Source organism: Heterodontus francisci, chromosome 9, assembly GCF_036365525.1.
Source record: "Heterodontus francisci isolate sHetFra1 chromosome 9, sHetFra1.hap1, whole genome shotgun sequence".
NCBI lineage: Eukaryota > Metazoa > Chordata > Chondrichthyes > Heterodontiformes > Heterodontidae > Heterodontus > Heterodontus francisci.
In genome coordinates, this window is record NC_090379.1 from 44,158,657 (window position 1) to 44,179,464 (window position 20,808).

Genomic DNA, 20,808 nt, shown 5'->3' on the forward strand with positions numbered 1-20,808 from the left:
TTTGATGTGATATTTGTTTACAGCAAGCTGTATTTTTTCTACAACCTCAGTCAGAGTGCCACAGCCAGCTGTAAAGTTAAGTCCAAAAAACTACAGTTGCAGGAAATCAGACAGACATTGCCAGAAACACACAGGTCTGTGGCGAGAACAGATTAATTGTCAGCAGTAGACCTTTCAGTTTGCCTGTTTCAGAACTCCACAGCTGATTTAGGTGTTAGGAAGTGACACAGCCATGAAGTGGGCAGTGATGGAGAAAAAGCATTGCTCACTGAAGAGCTACTTCCTGTTGTCAGTTCTAAAATGTGCTTTCCCTTTTGAACTTTTTCCTAGCTCTACCCTAATTTTCTACATTTCCCCTTTTGTCATCTTGTTTTGCATGAAGACATTACTATTCAAGGTTGTAAAAACAAGTTTCTCCAGTCTATTGCAGCATCGCCTTTGGGTCTCTGAAAAGAATTGGATGTAGTCTTATAACAGTATATACAATTTTTGGTGGACTGCCTTTCTTGCCTGCAAGATCCTCCAACACTGGTGGCAATAAAAGTGGTCCAACATCAGTGTCCTTTCCCAAGCTAATCTGCCCAGCAGTGGGGTGCAAAGCACCCAAAAGCAGTTCCATCAGCCAGGGCATGTTGTTTGCATGCCTGATTCCAGAGTGCTGAAGCAGCTGTTCTACTCAGAATTTGGTCATGACAGGAGACACAAGGGCAGTGGAAACACTTCAGAGATGTTCGCAAAGTATCCTGGAAGAGATCAAACATCCCTGTGGCCTTATGGGATTCCCTATCTTGTGACCATCCTTGATGGCGATAGCTCGTGTGGTAAGGCATTGTACACGTTGAGGGACTTTGGGACCATGCAGAAGTGAAGTCAAGAGGTTGGAGGGAATGCACAAACCTGCTGACTACTCATGCACCTGACCCTTCAGGTACTACCTGCACATATCACACATTGGACTTACCAGCTGTCTGAGAACCCATCAAACTGGAAGCAAGTCATCTTTGATTCCCAGGGACTGCCTAAGAAGGATATACAATTTGGTGAATTAAACTAAAGAGCAAGTTATGCTCCTTCTATGGCTTTGATGATTAGTGCTCCGTAGTGGTTGGAGTTGATAAGCACCCAGTGCAAGATTCCTAGCTTCAGTTTTAGCTGTTTTAACACTATTCATGTACATATGCAACTCTTTCCTTTCTCTATCCGGTATTTTTTTTTTCATTCATGGGATGTGGGCGATGCTGGCCAGGCCAGCATTTATTGCCCATCCCTAATTGCCCTTGAGAAGGTGGTGGTGAGCTGCCTTCTTGAACTGCTGCAGTCCATTTGGGGTAGGTATACCCACAGTGCTGTCAGGAAGAGTTCCAGGATTTTGACCCAGTGACGGTGAAGGAACGGCGATATAGTTCCAAGTCAGGTGTGTGACTTGGAGGGGAACTTGCAGGTGGTGGTGTTACCATGTATTTGCTGCCCTTGTCCTTCTAGTTGGTAGAGGTTGCGGGTTTGGAAGGTGCTGTCTAAGGAGCCTTTGTGCATTGCTGCAGTGCATCTTGTAGATGGTACACACTGCTGCCACAGTGCATCGGTGGTGGAGGGAGTGAATGTTTGTAGATGGGGTGCCAATCAAGCAGGCTGCTTTGTCCTGGATGGTGTTGAGCTGCTTGAGTGTTGTTGGCGCTGCACCCATCCAGGCAAGTGGAGACTATTCCATCACACTCCTGCCTTGTGCCTTGCAGATGGTGGACAGGCTTTGGGGAGTCAGGAGGTGAGTTACTCGCCTCAGAATTCCTAGCCTCCGACCTGCTCTTGTAGCCACAGTATTTATATGGCTACTCCAGTTCAGTTTCTGGTCAATGGTAGCACCTAGGATGTTGATAGTGGGGGATTCAGTGATGGTAATGCTGTTGAATGTCAAGGGGAGATGGTTAGATTCTCTCTTGTTGGAGATGGTCATTGCCTGGCACTTGTGTGGCCACTTATCAGCCCAAGCCTGGATATTGTCCAGATCTTGCTGCATTTCTACACTGACTGCTTCAGTATCTGAGGAGTCACAAATGGTGCTGAACATTGTGCAATCATCAGCAAACATCCCCACTTCTGACCTTATGATTAAAGGAAGGTCATTGATGAAGCAGCTGAAGATGGTTGGGCCTAGGAAACTACCCTGAGGAACTCCTGCACTGATGTCCTGGAGCTCATATGATTGACCTCCAACAACCACAACCATCATTTTGCATATTATTTCATAGCGAAGAGTAATAGCAAATCACCTTATCCAATCCAACTCACTTTGCATTTGAGCAGTCTTCTCAGAAATCATTACACCTTTGTTAGAGACAAGTGTATAACATTTAACTTCAAGCTTTGGCTGTAACTGAAAAAGTAGTGGTGCTACTCTCACCTCCCTTCTAAAGACATTTCTACCAATTTCTGAACTCTTCCTAAAGTTTACCCTGACAATTATTTTCAGCTTTACATCTTTTTGGTTGGAACTTTTGTCACATGTCAAAGGGGTTAGGCAGGATGCTGCTGTAAGTTACTAAAGAGCAAGGCTTGGCTCAGTAACACTCACCTGTGTCAAAAGGTTGTGCATTTAGGCAAGATTACATAGGCATACTCCAGAATTGGCCTGTCTAGCCACTCCAGGTGCTGTTCCACAAACCACTGACTACCTCTAGGCACTTACCCATTGTCTCTCGAGACAAGGAAGCCAAAGATCAAATAGGAATTATAGCACAGAAACAGGCCATTCAGCCTAACCAATTCATGCTGCATTTTTCTCCATTCCAGCCTATAAAAATATAGTATAAAAATGGGTGGTTGGTGGTCGGCTCAGACTCAGTGGGCTGAAGGGCCTGTTTCAGTGCTGTATCTCTCTATGACTGAGTGGGAGCAGTTTAGAATTCAGCAAAGGGGGACCAAGGGATTGATTAAGAAAGGGAAAACTGAGTACGCGAGCAAGCTGGCGGGAACATAAAAGTTTCTATAGGGTATGTGAAGAGAAAAAGATTGAAGACAAATGTAGGTCCCTTACCATCAGAAACAGGGGAATTTATTACGGGGAACAAAAGAAATGGCTGACCAACTGAATGTATACTTTGGTTCTGTCTTCACAAAGGAGGACACAATTATCATACCAGAAATGTTGGGGAATGCAGGGCTTAAGGAAATCAGTACAAGTAGAGAAATGGTGTTGGGGAAATTGATGGCTGAAAAATCCCCAGGGCCTGATGGTATGCATCCCAGAGTACTTAAGCAAGTGGCCCGAGAAATAGTGGATGCATTGGTGGTCATCTTCCAAGATTCTATAGACTCTGGAACAGTTCCTACAGATTGGAGGGTAGCTAATGTAACCCCAACTATTTAAAAAGGGAGGTAGAGAGAAAGCTGGGTTATAATTCCCTGTCAGCCTGATGTCAGTAGTGGGGAAAATTCTAGAATCCATTAGCAAAGATTTTATAGCAGAGCACTTGGAGAACAGTGGTAGAATCGGGCAGAGTCAGCATGGATTTACGAAAGGGAAATCATGCTTGACAAATCTACTAGAAATCTTTGAGGATGTAACTAGTAGAGCTGATGAGGGGGAGCCAGTGGATGTGGTTTATTTGGACTTTCAGCAGGCTTTTGACAAAGTCCCACATAAGAGATTAGCGTGTAAAATTCAGGTGCATGGGATTGGGGGTAGTGAATTGCGATGGATAGAAAATTGGCTGGCAGCCAGCAAACAGAATTGGGGTAAATGGGTCTTTTTTCAAATGGCAGGCAGTGATTAGTGGGGAACTGTAGAGATTGGTGCTAGGACCCGTTATTCACAATATATATTAATGATTTAGATGAGGGAACTAAATGTAATATCTCCAAATTTGCAAATGACAAAACTGGATGGGCGGATGAGTTGTGAGAAGGCTGCAGAGAGGCTTCAGGGTGATTTAGACAAGTTGAGTGAGTGGGCTAATGCATGGCAGATGCAATATAATGTGGATAAATGTGAGGTTAGCCACTTTGGTAGCAAAAACAGGAAGGCAGATTATCTGGATGGCTCTAAACAGTGGGGAATAGGCAGCGAGACCTGGGTGTTCTCGTACGTTAGTCACTGAAGGTAAGCACGCAGGTCCAACAGGCGGTAAAAAAGGCAAATTGGCCTTCATTGCTAGAGGATTTGAGTACAGGAACAGGGATGGCTTGTTGCAATTATACAAGGCCTTGGTGAGGCCACACCTGGAATATTGTGTGCAGTGTTGGTCTCCTTAGCTGGAGAAGGATGTTTTTGCTAGAGGGAGTACAGTAAAGGTTTACCAAACTGATTACTGGGATGGTGGGACTGATGTATGAGGAGAGATTGAGTCGGTTAGGATTATATTCGCTGAAGTGTAGAAGAGGGAGGGGGAGGGGGAGGGGGAGGGGGAGGGGGGGGCGGAGGGATCTCCTAGAAACCTATAAAATTCTACAAAGTGATTCTTGACAATGAAGCTGGCCACTGATGTCATCAGGCTGCGCCAAGGTGCGCACATGCACAGACAGGCTCCTGCTCTCTGCGTGTGTGTTGCGTTCGGACTTGCCAGGACTGGTTAGTGCAAGTGCCAATGACGTCGTCGTGTGACGTGCCTGGTCGGCCTCTGTGCATGCGCTTTATGCGTACAACAAAGCAATGCCAACGGGTATTCACCCGTGCGTAAAGCTCCGCTCCCCCCGGTTGCTCCGCTTTCCCCTATTACCCCGTTCCGGGCCTGTTCTCTCCTGCCATGTGTTTAGGTTAGGTTGCCTTCGTGTGATTATTTGAGCAGCGCCATCTTTAGCCCTGGCAGCTGCCTGACGTCACAGACTGACATTTTAGTGGCATATGCTGCATTTGTGCATGTGCCATTGCAGCACCACCGAATGGTAGTGTGGTCAGCAAATGCAGCCAAAATTCTAACAGGACTTGACAGGGTAGATGCAGGAAGGATGTGCCCGATGGTGGGGGAGTCAACAACCAGCTATCATAGTCTCAGGATACGGGGCAAACCTTTCAAGACTGAGATGAGAAATTTCTTCACCGCGAGTAGTGAGCCTGGGGAATTCGCTACCACAGAAAGCAGTTGAGGTCAAAACATTGTATGTTTTCAAGAAGGAGTTAAATATAGCTCTTGGGTTTGAAAGGATCAAAAAGGATATGGGGCACAAGCAGGAACATGTTACTGAGTTGGATGATCAGCCATGATAATGAATGGCAGAGCAGGCTCAGAGAGGCAAATGGCCTACTCCTGCTCCTCTTTTCTATGTTTCTAATATGGCAGCCAGAACGGCATGCAGTACTCTTCAGTCGCACCAGCATTTGATTCAGATTTACTTTCACTTCCCTACTTTTCAATTCTATCCTTCTAGAAATAAGGCCAAGTGTTCAGTTTTTTTTTAGCACAACTTTGATGTATTTGTACTTCAAGATCCCTTTGTTCATCTACCCCATAGACTGGCAACTTCCAAGTACTAAGTGACCTTGAGCGAACCCTCTATCAGAACAAGGGTGATCGCGGTGACTGCAACAACTACTGTGGAATCTCCCTCTCAGCATAGTGGGGAAAGTCTTCGCTTGAGTCGCTTTAAACAGGCTCTAGAAGCTGGCTGAGTGTGTCCATGCTGAGGCATAGTGTGGCTTTCGAGCAGAGTTCCACCATTGACATGCTGTTCTCCCTTCGCCAGCTACAGGAGAAATGCCGCGTACAACAGATGCTCCTCTACGTCGTTTTCATTGATCTCACCAAAGCCTTTGACCTAGTCAGCAGACGTGGTCTCTTCAGACTACTAGAAAAGATTGGATGCCCACCAAAGCTACTAAGTATCATCACAATTCAGCATAGCAGCGCCTCATCAGACCCCTTTCCGGAGTAGTGTGAAACAGGGCTGCATTCTCACACCTACACTGTTTGGGATCTTCTTCTCCCTGCTGCTCTCACATGCGTTCAAGTCTTCAGAGGAAGGAATTTTCCTCCACACAAGATCAGGTGGCAGGTTGTTCAACCTTGCCCATCTTAGAGCGAAGACCAAAGTACGGAAAGTCCTAATCAGAGAACTCCTCTCTGCTGATGATGCTGCATTAACATCTCACACTGAAGCGTGTCTGCATAGACTCGTGGACAGAATTGCAGCTGCCTATGCTGAATTTAGCCTAACCGTCAGCCTCAAGCAAACTATCATGGGACAGGACAGCAGAAATGCCCCATCCATAAATATCGGTGACCACACTCTGGAAGTGGTTTAAGAGTTCACCTACCTAGGCTCAACTATCACCAGTAACCTGGCTCTCGATGCAGAATTCAACAAGCGCATGGGAAAGGCTTCCTCTGCTATGTCCAGACTGGCCAAGAGTGTGGGAAAATGTTGCACTGACACAGAACACAAAAGTCCAAGTGTATCAAGCCTGTGTCCTTAGTACCTTGGTCTACGGCAGCCAAGAGCGAGGTCTCAATTCATTCCATCTTCGCTGCCTACGGAGACCCTTGGCATCAGGACCATATCTCCACCACAAGTCCTCGAGGCGGCCAACATCCTCAGGATGTAGACACTAAGCCAGGGGAGCCTGAGATGGCTTGGCCATGTGAGCCGCATGGAAGATGGCAGGATCCCCAAGGACATATTGTACAGCGAGCTAGTCACTGGTATCAGACCCACCGGCTGTCCTTGTCTCCGCTTTAAAGACATCTGCAAACGCAACATGAAGTCCTGTGACAGCAATCACAAGTCGTGGGAGTTAGTTGCCAGCGATCACCAGAGCTGGTGGGCAACCATAAAGGCAGGGCAAAAGCATGGCGAGTCAAAGAGACTTAGCAGTTGGCAGGAAAAAAGACAGAAGCGCCGACAACCAATTTTATCTGCAGCACCTGTGGAAGAGTCGGTCACTCTACAAATGGCCTTTATAGCCACTCCAGGCGCTGCTTCACAAACCACTGTCCACCTCCAGGCACTTACCCATCGTCTCTCGAGACGAGGCCGCCAAAGAAGAAAGAAGGTTCCAAGATTTAACATGACATTGAACACTAATGGGTGCATAGTAATCTGAATCAGTTTGATCTTTCAACAGTGTATACCATGTTAGCCTGTTTTCAATCTATTACGAACACGCCAGTAGCACTTTCCATACAAGGCACTGCCTCGAATCACTTCTTAGACTAGTGGTGCTCTTGGATTAATCCACCTGGATTAAGGCTGTTAGGAACTTCCAGCTCAGTTATACTGAAGAGATGAATTATACCTGTTATCTTTATTTCATCCGTTCATGCAATCATTCAGGATATTAACAGTGTGCTCGGTTTGTTTCCAAACGTAACTGCCACGTAACTACTGATGGTGTGGGTCACATAGCACAATAAAAACACGAACCAACAGACTGGAAATAAAGTCACTGTTGCATTTCACTGCAACAAAGGGAAACTATCAATATAAAGGCCCCTATACATTTAAAAAAAATCAAAGTAGTAAAGGAAAGCAATAAGGAGCAGAGTGGGAAAACAGATAAATGGCCACACTTAACTAGCCACTTTCATGTGTACTTTGATTTAAAAGTAGCAGCATACCTCTAGTCATAGCTAATCTGACTCAAGTACACTGAAGGCTAGTGCATGATCCTACTTGGAAAACATGTAACATTGCTTCCTTTTGGCATGCAAATCTGCTAATTTTCTCCAGTGGCTTATGCATCATATACCTAAGTGCTAATAGCAGAACCAGTAAGCAACACCATGAAATCTACTAGCTACAATATATAGGGAAACAGGTGCTGTTTAAGGAATGTACACTGATTACTGCAAGTAGTAGTTTATATTGCTAGTCTCACAGGCACAGGCCATCTCTACACCAGTGAAATCTCACCCCCCAAATGGACATGACTTTGAGGTAGTCTGCATGATCATGATAGGTAGGAAATGTACCAAGTCAATTTGCTAGCAGAGTGTTCAGTCTAGATTATTTCAGTGCACAATTATATCACCTTGTCACAAAGTCTCATATTTCCATTTAATCTTTAAGTCCCAAATCCATGGACACCTTCAAGGAGAGAGATAGAACTATATTGGTTCAGAAACTCTTTCACATGCATGGACCATTCCTACTAAAGTGGTACAGCCAAGCCCTGTGTAACAGAACATTGTTTAAAATGTGATCTACCAGTATGTTATCTCTCAAACAGTTTTCCAAAAGCATATGCAAGAACAAAGTAGTTTGCAGCTAGGACACAGGGAAGGGACAAAACAGATGGCATTAACATGCATCTCCCTCTTCCTGGCTGGAGAGGTGGTGGGGGAAGAGAGAGAGGGCAAGAAAGGGGAAGGAAAAATATAAAAACTGGGGAGGTACATACACAAAGCAGTTCTAACACATGAACTGGAAGCTACCCCACCACTAGACATTCTAATGTTTAACTCAATTTTTCCTAAAGAAAGCACATTAAATCCACTATATAATCTTTCTCCAGTATCTTTAAAGTCCAATGCTTTTGGAATTTCACTAGAAAATACAGATCCTCAATCATGATATATAGTTTTATTAACTGTAAAACCACCTGTAGAACATCTTCAAAATGAATTACAAAATACATTTTCCAAGTCTGCTGAATCTCGGTAGCCGTCATACCATCTCACTTACAGAACCCTAATAAAATCGCTCATTACTTTGAAAGGTTACTACGATTCAGTTCTAACCAATAGCACATGCAATGCAATTATGTAATATGTCAAGTTTCAAAGCAGCAATAATTTCCATTTATTCTGTACATAGTAGTGCAACACCACGCTCATAAAAGCTGCGCGCATCTTCCTTGGTAGCAATTTCAAAGTCAACAGTGAAGATCAGGTCAGCACGAGTGAAGTTTAAGTACACAGGAAGTGTCACCTGTGAATTGAAAGTGAAATGGTACATGCAAGTTAGTAAGGTAAAATAAAACCTTAAACATGATTAGATAAACAAAATGGACACAACAGCATACACTGGAAAAGTAAACAGGATAGATGCTGGAAATCAAAATAAATGCTGAAACAAACTCAGGAGGCCAGGCAGCATATATAACGATAACAAATCGACACTGAATTTTGACAAAGGGTCAAAACCCAAATCAACTTGTTTTTTTCTCACCACAGATGCTGCTTAATCTACTGAGTACTATGAATTCTCTAGTTTTGTTTCATTATAGTTTCTTATGAACATTCAGGTAATTAAAAAAGCAGACTCATTTTTGACAAAACCAGAACATTCACAATCTGAAAACTGAACACCTTTTCTGAATTTAATAAAGGAACTATTTCCTCAATCTCAGTCCCAAGATGCAATTCTTTTGAAGATGGTTAAGTAGCTTGTAATATGACCCAAAATGTGCTGTGGCAGGCCAACAAATGGAGCCTGCTTAATATTGATTTTATTTGCTGCAAGTTGCTCTAAGTGCAAGATGGAAATGGTGTGGCGCCTCAGACAGGGCATCTGGGATCTGAGAGAACAGTACAAGCAACTGTATCTCCCTCCTTAACCAATCAAGTTAAAGTATTGTGCAATTAATTTCACAAGGACTGAAGTTCAATTTTTTTTTCATATTCGTGAGCATCGCTGGCAAGCCCAGCATTTATTGTCCATCCCTAACTGCCCGAGGTGGTTGTAAGCTGTCTTCTTGCACTGCTGCAGTCCATGTGGTGTGGGTACACTCTCAGTACTATTAGGGAGGGAGCCCCAGAATGTTGAATTTAATGTCAAATCAGATACAGATGATAGAAATATAGAGAGGGCAAGATAGACAGACAAAAATAGTAAATTCTCCAACAATTAAAACCTGAAGAAATGAAACTTGGAACAGATTTTTTTATTTTTTTTTTAAAAAAGTGCCAGAAGAATCAACTGGCAATAATGAACACATCACATCCTCAAAAAGATGCATGGACTTGACTCAATGCATTTCAATGGGGAGCCGAAGAGCGAGATGCGACTTGTGTGAAGTGAACAGCAGGGTGCCACATCTTTGACAGCAACTTTTAAAATTCGTCTGCAATTTTAATTAGGCATCTGCTCTTGCCTGCTGTGGCATTCGTACATAAGTAATGCCATCATCAGCCTCACTCTTATTTTAAACAGCAAATTTTGGGTCAATATCTCACTCAGTAGGCCTACACTGCAGGTTACACTAAGTAAATCAAGTCAATTACTCACCATATTAGCTTTCCTTTCAACATTTGTCTCCTTAACCCACCGAAGCTGTGTAAGAGGCAGTTCAGTGGATATTGAATTGGACAAAGAAAGCTTGTTGTTATTACAAGTGGCACCCTGAAGCGTCAGGCCTGTATAAAGGAAAGGGCATGTTAGCTTGTATTTAAATCAACCTTTTTTAAAGGCTGCCATTACACTTCCATGTGTCAATGTAACATGAATTTACATATGCATCCACACAAGAGTTAAAGTATAACCTGAGAATCAGATCACACAACTCTTGAATGCACTGACAATGCACCATTTTATATCTTACATAGCCCCACAAGACTTGGCCTTATGTCCAGCGAAGCAAACCAGCCAAACATCATTTGTCGTAACATTATCCACGTGCAATGTAATTGCACACTTTGATGTAGATTGCATAACTTGTTTCTGAAAAAAAATCCCAAAGACTTAACACATTTTTTCCCCGTTTTACTCCAATTGGACAGTAATTGCAAGTGTAAGACACCCTGCTGCAAATATCTGGAGAAAATATTACAGATGGTAGTGTGAAATGACAAAACCTGCTATTGAATTAAAGATATCGGCATGAATAAAAACATCATTTTAAACTGCTGCCAGTCAAACACTAGATTCAGGACTGCACTAGTAAATATGGGGGGGGGGGGGGGTGGGGAAGGTGAAAATACAGCCCATAAAACATTCCAAATTGAACTGTGTCATACAAGTTCTAACAGAGCTCAGATTTGCAACTCATTTGTGTTTGCCTTGAGATTAGGTTACGTTATCCCAACTAACTGCAGTATCCATCATTGCTGAAAATGATTTGCACTAACCTGTTATCCCAAAACTGCAAGCATCTAGTGCAGCGTTCTGATTATTTGTAACAGTGACTTCCAGTCGAAGCTCCTCCAATGACCAACTGTTTGCCTGAGCCACGTACTGCCGTGTTGCTGTGATATAAGCCTCTGGCACATACAAACCACCCAGGCAAACATGGATATTCTAGAGCAAAAAAAAATGTAAGACATGAGAAAATATTTTATTTTAGCAATACAAAAGTCCAGCCTATATTCTTCAGACACTAACTCCATTGTTTGTTGGGAGAGATGATTGCTCCCCTGTTGGAATGAACTAAGGTCTTAATTCACCAAACTTGTCCATCTGATGCCAAGACAGAACAAAATTTTCATCTTTCTGAACTAATCTGTAGGTACACCATTGTCTGCGAATGGCAAGATCTGTGTAAAAAGAAAAGCAATGTCCAATACAGGTACTATTTTATGCTGATAAGAGTCTATGGGGCTTGCAAACATCAAATCAACAATCCATAGAAGGAATAGGGAACATAACAGTATTTATAAAAAGTCAATAAACAGACTAAAAGCATTTAAGTATAAACTAAAGTTTTTTTTCTACATTTCTGTATAGCTTCATTGCTGGAATCTAGTGACTTCACATTAAGTTGCCTAAAAGTTACTGCCATGAAAAAAGTATTAACTATACACAGTTAGCAGCTTTTCACTACAAAAACACAAATAAAGCATAAAAAATTGCAACATCTCACCCAATTAGTTTCTTAAGCTAATGTACTGCAATTTGTTTACATTTTGAAACAATGTTCATTCACGCTCACAATTACATGAAAATTCAATTCAGCTTTTATATCTAAAGACCTATCCATATGTAGCTGATCACATCAATTCACAATGAGGGCGGCAAATCCCAAACTTATACACTTTTCACTTAGTACGACAAAAAATAGAAGTAATTGGGTCAGCATTTTTATCATTTTACATAAAGTCCAATCTCTACACACACACACCTTTAGTTCTTTAGCTCCACCACTGGATGCTGCCTGAGATATCTGTTGCAGCTGCTTTATACGTTCACTGAAATCAGATACCCACTGAATAACAGTCATATCTGCAGGGATTGTATAGCGGACCCAGCTGCGAGGCAAGATACCTTTTTTGGGAGAGGAGTGGAAAGATGAGGAAAAAAATTCAGAATTGTACATTTTAAAAGACAGATGTGCATTTATATAACATCTTTCACAACTTCAGGACATTCCAAAGTAACTGAAGTACTTTTGAAGTGTAGTTACTGTTGTAATCCAGGAAATGCAGTAGCCAATTTTCAGTGCAAGCTTCCCATAATGACTAGATAATCCATTTAAGTGATGTCGATTGAGGGATAAATGTTGGCTAGGAGACCAGCGATATCTCCTGTGCTCTCCTTTGAATAGTGCCATGGGATCTTTTACATCTACTTGAGAGCAGATGGGCCTTTGATTTAACGTCTTGTCTGAAAGACAAGCATCCGACAGTCCAGGACTTCTTCAGCGGCATCTCAGTCCAAAGCCCTTACAAGTAATTTGGATAGACCAGCTATATACACAGGTTATTAATCTTGTATTCTGTTGTATGTTGAATATGTATAACAAACTTTTTAAGTAACTCTGCAGGAAATCCGATATAAGCAGTTTGAATGCAAGTTGTTTACAGAGCTTTATGCCACTGCTTCAAACATTATGCAATTTTAAATACAGTTTACACCCTATATAGCCTAGGTTAATTTCTTTACCTTTCACCATCTCGCTGATCAGTGTTCGCAGATAGTTGGTTTGTTTCTTTTTCCCTTCACATACTTGCACTACATCAGCAAGGTCTTGGCGAATATCTTGCAATAACTTTGCACCACTCTTAACCTCTCTTTCAAAGAATCTAAACAAAGGATCCTATAAAGACAAACATTTGTATAACTCTCCTCTTGACTTGTAATCAAGTTGGTAATGGACATTTTAATTGCATTAAGGGACAGTGAACCCCACAGTTGGGGAAAATGGAAATACATGTAATGTAACAGCACTATTCTAATTATGAAACACATTTCATTCTCCATTACCATTTAAATCCTTTCCCTCTTCATTCTTGGGTTAAAAGATTTGAAGAATATCAGTGACTGCTTTCATCTCCAGCATCTCCTACTACAGGTCCGATATCCAAAATCCAGCACCCCCAGGACTGAGAACGTGCTGGATTTTCACGGTTTTTGGACAATTAGTAAAACAATGTTGTTAGCATTCAGGAAATACCGTGTGTCAGATTATCAGTTAAGAGTCATCTACAAACATATAGCGTCAATATGTCCAAAAATGGTTAAAACACCAAGCTCAAAGCATAGGTTCTGTTGTCATGTTTCACTTAACCAGACTTGACGTTTAAGACCAGGACCTTGTACCTAACAGTTTCACTATTCTCAGCAGAAAAAATAATTGGTGCACATTTCCATCAATTACAGTGTCTACGATTAGCTCCTGATTGTTTTGCTTCTGTGAATTGTGGCTTTAAATATGAAAAACAATCTCAAATTATAGTCAGAATCAGAGGCTGTTTGTAATGATGGAAGTGCAGCAAAAACATCTTGTTTTCAAAGTGCCAGACTTTGGGTATTGGACTTGTACTAATTTAATTCACTTTACAACTTCTAAAAACTTGGCCACAATTTTAAGAAATGCCCAATATCACTGATAAAGCCTACAGTTTGAATAGATGAAAAGTACAACCGTGATCTAGTAATATATAAAACAAACTTCTGATCCTAATGTACTCAAGGCCGTTGTCCAGCCTTCAAAAAAAAAACACACCCAAGTGCAAACATATGCAGACGCAAATCTTTCATGGATGCTGCTTCTGTCAAGTAATCCGGAGAGAGAACAGTGTTGACATTTTGGGTCGATGACCATTCATGAGAGGCCATCGGTCTAAAATGTTAACTTTGTTTCTCTCTCAACAGATGCTGATTGACCAGCTAAATATTTCCAACATTTTCTGTTTTTATTTCAGATGTTCAGCTTCCACAGTATTTTGCTTTTATCTAAAACATTAAGAGCATTTTGAAAAAAAGTAAAAAAGCAAGCCATTCATTTGTGACACCAGGTGTGGGACCATCCATTAACAGACAAAATGTTCCCTTTTTTTTTTAAACGGAGAGCACGGGCAATTTGATCAAGTCTGCGGCCTTTTAAAACTTTTTTGCGTAGCCACGCATGCACGGTAATTTCAAAGAGCAAACTTGTGCATGGCCTGCACGGGAATTTTTGGGCTGCTTAGAGGGAACATTGTTTATCAGTGAAAATTCCAGTCAGACTGCCACCTAAGTGTTACAAAAAGGTAATGAAGAAAAACCTGTATTTATATAGCACTTTCCACAATATTCCATAGCCAGTGAAGTAGCTCTGAAAAGTAATCACCGTTTTAATGTAGAAAATGTGCTGCCAATTTCCAAGGTCCAACAAACAGCAATGAGATAACTGACCAGATAATCTGTTTGTGATGTTGGTTACGGGATAAATATTGGCAAGGATAACAACGGCAATAGCACGCATCAACATAGTAAAAGGTGCTCCACAGAAGCATACTCAGATAAAAAGTGATACCGAGCCAAAGGTGGAACGATTAGGAGGGGGAACAAAAGGGATGCCCTTTAAGATACGTCTCAAAAAAGCTGGGGTGGTGGATAGGAAGAACTCCAGAGCTTCATGCCTAGACAGCTGAAGGCACAAGTGTCACTAGCTGGGTGAAAGGAGCAGGACATGCACAAGAAGTCAGAGCTGCAAGAATATAGTATTCTCAGAGGATTGTAGCTCTGGAGATGGTTACACTGATAAGAAGGGGCATGAGAAGAGAATTTTAAATTGAAAGCATTTGGGGACCTGGTGCCAATGCAGATGAGCGAGAGGGTTATGTTGCAGGTTAGAATACAGGTTGCAGAATTTTGGATGAGCACAGAGACACCAGGAGTATATTGGAATAGTTGAGTATAGGAAGTGATGAAGGCATGGAAGACTGTCTCGGCAGTAAATGGGGTGAGGTGGGGCAGAGACAGATAATGTTTGAGGTGCAAGTTGGTGGCCTTTGCGGCCGAAAAGATATGGGATCAGAAGCTCAGTTTTGGGCCAAACAGGACACAGAGACTGAACAGTCTGGATGTACTAGAGACAGTGGATAGGGTCTCGGGAGGTATCAGAGATAAGAGGAGAAATCATTGGAGATGCTCTGATAATAGCATCACACTTATCTAATCAAGGACAGTCTCACTGAGCTAGACAATGGAAGAGACATATGGAGTAGAGTGTGGTCAACCATAGCAAAGGCTTCAGAGAAGTTGAAAAGGACGAGGAACAGAAGATGCCAGCAATACACTGCCAAGAGATGACAGTGTGCACCATGGTTGGTAAATGTAACTTAGTTACTTTGATCAGGGCCATTTCAATGTTGCAGCAGGGATGGGATCCTGAATGGCGAGATTTAAAATGGAACTGCAAGTGAGGCATGGAGATGGCAACGCATTCAAGGACTTGATGAGAAAGGGAGTTCAGAGGTGCAGCAATAATTTGGAAGGGTGGAAGGATCAAAGTGTTTTTTCTAAGGAGAGATGGATTTAAAAAGGGGGATAGTTCCTGAGAGGAAACTATTTACAGCTAGCATGGGGGCAAGAAAGTAAATTGGGTAATCAGATTAGTGGGACTGGGATCAAGAAAGCATGAGTTGAGGTTCACGGACAAGACGGGTGTGGAGCATATACAAAAGGTGATAGGAGAGAACAGAATCACGTTCAGGACTAGGACAGGTGAGGAGAAGGGGTGGATGTGGCAGAGACAGCTGATCAGGTGGTTTCAATCTTTGGGACAAAGTTGTCCATGAGCTCCTCAGACTTGTTGGAGGTGAGGGTGGAGATGGCTAGAGAGTGATTTGAGATGGCAAGCAGTGCAGAAAAGCAGGGGGTTATCTTTGCTTTCCAGGATCATTCTGGAGTAGCTAAATGGTTCTGGCAGTGGCTAGCAAGGTCTGATCGTGCTGGACATGGTACAGCCAGATCTGGTGATGGGTGGCTGAACCAGTTTTGTGGCAGATATACTGAAGCGCGTGCCTCGTGGACTTGAGAACAAAGAGGCTATGCCCGAGGGAACGAATGGGAACAAGGGCTTCAAAAGGTCATCAATAGAAGTCCCCAGCTTTTCTTTGAATAGTACTACAGGATCTTTTACATCCACCTGAGGGGGCAAAAGGGGCATCAGTTTAATGTCTCGTCTGAAAGGCAGCACCTCCAACAGAGCAGAACTTCAATTCAGCACTTAAGTATGAGTGTACATTATGTGCTCAAGCTTCTGCAGTGCGGCTAGAATCCACAATTTGACTCAAAGCTAAGAGTGCTACCACTGAGCCAAGGCTGACACTGGAAACAGCACCAAGTATATCTGAAAAATGATGTCCCAACATAGGACTACATACATGCTAAACATAGTAACATAGGAAGAAAGGAACAGAAGGCCATTCAGCCCCTCGAACCTGTCCCACCATTCAATGAGATCATGGCTGATCCGCGGCATAACTCCATATACCTGCCATTGGCCCATATCCCTTAATATCTTTGCTTAACAAAAGTCTATCTAACTCAGATTTAAAATTAACTGTTCTAGCTTCAACTGCTGTTTGCGGGAGCGAGTTCCAAACCTCGACCATCCTTTGCGTGAAGAAGTGCGTGCTAACATCTCTCCTGAACGGTCTGGTCCTAATTTTTAGACTATGCCCCCTAGTTTTAGAATCTCCAACCAGTGGAAATAGTTTCTCTCTATCTAGCCTGTCTTTTCCTGTTAATATCTTGAAGACTTCAATCAGATCACCCCTTAACCTTCGAAATTCTAGCGAAAACAGGCCTAATTTGCGTAATCTCTCCTCGTAACTTAACCCCTGCAGTCCAGGTATCATTCTTGTAAACCTACGTTGCACTCCTTCCAAGGCCAGTATATCCTTACCAAGGTGTGGTGCCCAGAACTGCTCACAGTACTCCAAACACCAGAAGCTGATTGCTATAGCCTGAGCTAAATGATCCCACAATGCAGGGATCAGATCAAACTTCAGCAGTCCTGTCATTTCCATTTTCAAATGGTGCAGGACAAGAGGACAATTAAGGGACAGCAGCAGAAGACTCCATGAACATTTCTATCCTTTGTGATGGTGGAGCTCAGCAGAATAAAGCAATAATATTTACAATCATCTTAAACCCCCAAGTGCTTAGATGATCCTTTTTGGCCACCTCCCAAGTTTGCCATTGTTGCAGATGCCAGTCTTCAGCTAATTCGATTCACTGCACGATAAATAAATGGTTAGTGTTCTGGCCACTAGGACTACTATAACATCTCAGCTATAGTGCTGAAGACCTGCGGTTCTCAACTAGCCACATTGCTACAACATTGGCATCTACCCAACACCACTTGAAATATAGTCTACTCCTCTTAATTCAACCTTTTTAAGGCACTAAATCCCACTTCTGCTGTATTATTTGTTACTTGTTTATGTTTATGTAAGAATCCTTCATGTTTGACATACCTGCGCTCTCATCAGAATTCTTAAAAATATTTTTGTAGATGTATGCCAGAATTGTAAAGGAATTTGAACCTAATCCATAACCCAAGTAATAATATAGCCTGAAAATGTACTAACCTCATAAGGAAATGATTGCTCTCAGGAATCTAGAATCAAGTTTAAAATATCAAATTTCTGAATACATGCAAGCAATTTCAGCCTTTTCCCAGTTAATAAGCAGAATCAACCTTTCTTTAGGTTTGGCAATGGCTTTACTTTCATTTCCAATAAGCAAATGCTGGTGGGAAGCCTAGGCAAAGGCTTGGCATATGGTCAGTTTGCTTTAGCTAATGGTAAAATCCATACAACACCCTTTCCATAACTCAGTAATCTTGGATTACTAAATCACTGCAATTAGCCGACAGTTACATCATACAGAAATTCTTTTATACATTACTCTGCAAATCCTATAATCAGCAGTTAGGTTCTATTAAAACATGTACAGATTAGCTTTTATATAACATTTGTACTTCATTGTACACAGATATGCGATGATACTTCATACTTCTTACCTTAATATTGTCAACTGTGCGTTTAAGATGGTGGAGTGACTGCGGAATAAGTTGGAGCCAGTTGCATGCTGTGGTATGAAGTGTTCGCATCCAAATTGGCCGTCCATCTGAAGTAGAACCTGTCCGCTGCTTCTTCTCTGTCTCAGCATAAGCTAGATCATCCTCATCCTCCAACATCTGCATTTTCAGCATTTTGCTGAGCATGTCAGTGCCTGAACCAGATAAGGGTCAAGGGATCAAAGATAGCCTAGCTAAAGAAAAAGGATGCTGCCCAATCAACAAACACCAGAAAATGGTGGTAAAATAAACCAATTTAAAGCAGGTACAAGGGGCAAAAGATGATGTTCTCAAAGAAAAAAAAATACATTAACAGAAAATATGGTATACTTCGAAAAAGATATTAGGGAAGCCAGTTCAAAAAGGTCTAGGGATAGCTTCATTCAAAAATAATAGTGTAAACTCAGGCTGCCGATAATCAGACAAATGCACGAAAGTACATGTCTGCTGAAGAATGAGATCAGGCTAGTGTTAGTGACTGTGTTGTTACACAAGACACAGGAAAATATGCCAGACACAGAAGTAGTAGGACAAGCATTGTCAGTTAGAAAAGTACGATCTTCTGTAAGTTTTGGCTGAAAAGAAAAAGATTTAGAAACAGCACAAAGAACAGTCTTTAACAGATGATGATTTGATTACTCAGATTTCTTGATCAATGGTGAACACAAGAAATAGGAGACGATCATATGGCCCATCGAGCCTGCTCCGCCATTCAATATGATCATGGGCTTCAATTCCACGCTCCTGCCCGCTCCCCATATCCCATGATTCCCTGCAAGACCAAATATATACCTATCTATCCCAACCTTAAATGTATTCAATGATAGAGCATCCACAGCCCTCAAAAGATTCACAACCCTTTGAGTGTAGTAATTTCTCGGCATCTCAATCCTGAATGATCAGCCCCTTATCCTGAGACTGTTTCGTGTTTAGATTCCCCGACCAGCAGAAACAATCTCTCAGCTTCTACCCCATCAAACCCTTTCAGAATCTTGTATGTTGCAATTAGATCACCTCTCATTCTTCCAAACTCCAGAGAATGTAGGCCCAATTTACTCAGCCTATCATAGGACAACTCCCTCATCCCAGGGACCAATTTAGTAAACCTTCGCTGCACTGCCTCCACTGCCAGTATATCCTTTCTTCCCTACATTATACTCCATTTGCCATCTTGTTGTCCACTCACTTAAGCTGCCTATATCTCTTTGCAACCTTTGTCCTCCCCACAACTTACCTTTCCATCTACCTTTGTACCATCAGCAAACTTAGATATATTACTCTGTCTCTGCACTCTATTAATGATTTGGATGAAAACAGCTAAGGCCCCAGCACTGATCTTTGCAGCACCCCACTATTCCTGCCAACCTGAAAATGCCCCATTTGTGCCCACTCTCTGCTTCCTGTCTGTTAACCAATCCTCTATCCACGTTATTACCAACACCATGAGCCCTAATCTTGCCTGTTAATCATTTGTGTGGCACCTTATCAAATGCCTTTTGGAAATCCAGGTATACTACATCTACTGGTTCCCCTTTATCTACCCTACTAGTTACATCCTCAAAAAACTCAAATTTGTCAAACAGGATCTCCTTTTAGTAAAACCATGCTGACTTGTTCTAATCATACTATGCTTTTTCCAAGTGCAAGGTTAAGATTTCTTTAATAATAGTTTCCAGCATCTTCTCAAGAAAAGCGGTGAGACATTTGCCAACTTCCAATCTGGCAGGACCATTCCTGAATCTAAGGAATTCTGGAAAATCATAGCCAGTGCATCCACTATCTCTGTAGCTATCTCTTTTAGAATCCTCGGGGGTAGGCCATGTGGTCCCGGGGACGTGTTAGATTTTAGTCCCTCAAATTTCTCCAATACTTTTTCTTGGCCGATATCAATATCCTTAATTTCCTCACTCTTTTTAGCCCCTAGGTTACTGCCTATTTCTGGTATGGAACTTGTGTCTTCTACAGTGAAGATAGACAAAATATTTGTTCAATGCCTCTGCATTTCCTCATTCCTCATGATGATTTCTCCTATCTCTGCCACTAAAGGACCAACACCTACTTTAGCTACTCTCTTTTTACGTACTTATAAAAGTTCTTACAATGGGTTTTTATATTGCTGGCTAGTTTACTCTCATTCTATTTTTTCCCCTTAACTTTTTGGTGGCTCTTTGCTGGTTTCTAAAATACTCCCAATCCTCAGACTTGCTACTATTTTTTGCAACATTGTATGCCTCTTCTTTTAGTCCAATACTCTCCTTAACTTCCTGAGCTAGCCACGGATGGGTCTTTCTTGATGAGTTTTTGCTTTTGAACGGAATGTACTTTTGTTGAACCCTTTGAATTGACCTTTCGAATTGTTTCTTTAAATGTTTCCCACTGTTCATTTATTGCCATACCTTCCAGTCTATTTACCTAATTAACCTTAGCCAGCTCTCCTCTCATACCTTTGTAATTGGCTTTAAGTTTAAGAATCTAGTTTATGATTGAAATGTGTCACTTTCAAACTTAACATGAAACTCAATGGTATTATGATCACTATTTCCCAGTGGATCTTTTACTATGCCATTGCTTATTAACCCTGCTTAATTACACAATACAAGATCTAAGATAGCTTTATACCTCGTTGGTTTTATAATGTATTGCTCCAA

The 20,808-nt window shown here is 41.9% G+C and overlaps 1 protein-coding gene across 2 annotated transcripts in view; it reads right to left on the reverse strand.

Annotated features, from left to right (window-relative positions):
- Positions 1 to 8,496: 8,496 nt before the first annotated feature.
- Positions 8,497 to 20,808, reverse strand: part of dync1h1 (dynein, cytoplasmic 1, heavy chain 1) — a 102,682-nt gene continuing 90,370 nt past the window's right edge. For both annotated transcript variants that reach the window (XM_068038924.1, XM_068038925.1), the window contains exons 73-78: positions 18,104 to 18,315; positions 12,748 to 12,901; positions 11,987 to 12,129; positions 10,998 to 11,166; positions 10,159 to 10,286; positions 8,497 to 8,859 (exon numbers count right to left, since the gene is read on the reverse strand). In XM_068038924.1, the coding sequence (XP_067895025.1) occupies positions 8,731 to 8,859; positions 10,159 to 10,286; positions 10,998 to 11,166; positions 11,987 to 12,129; positions 12,748 to 12,901; positions 18,104 to 18,315 (935 nt within the window). In that variant the 3' untranslated portion in view covers positions 8,497 to 8,730. The remainder of the gene's footprint in view (positions 8,860 to 10,158; positions 10,287 to 10,997; positions 11,167 to 11,986; positions 12,130 to 12,747; positions 12,902 to 18,103; positions 18,316 to 20,808) is intronic.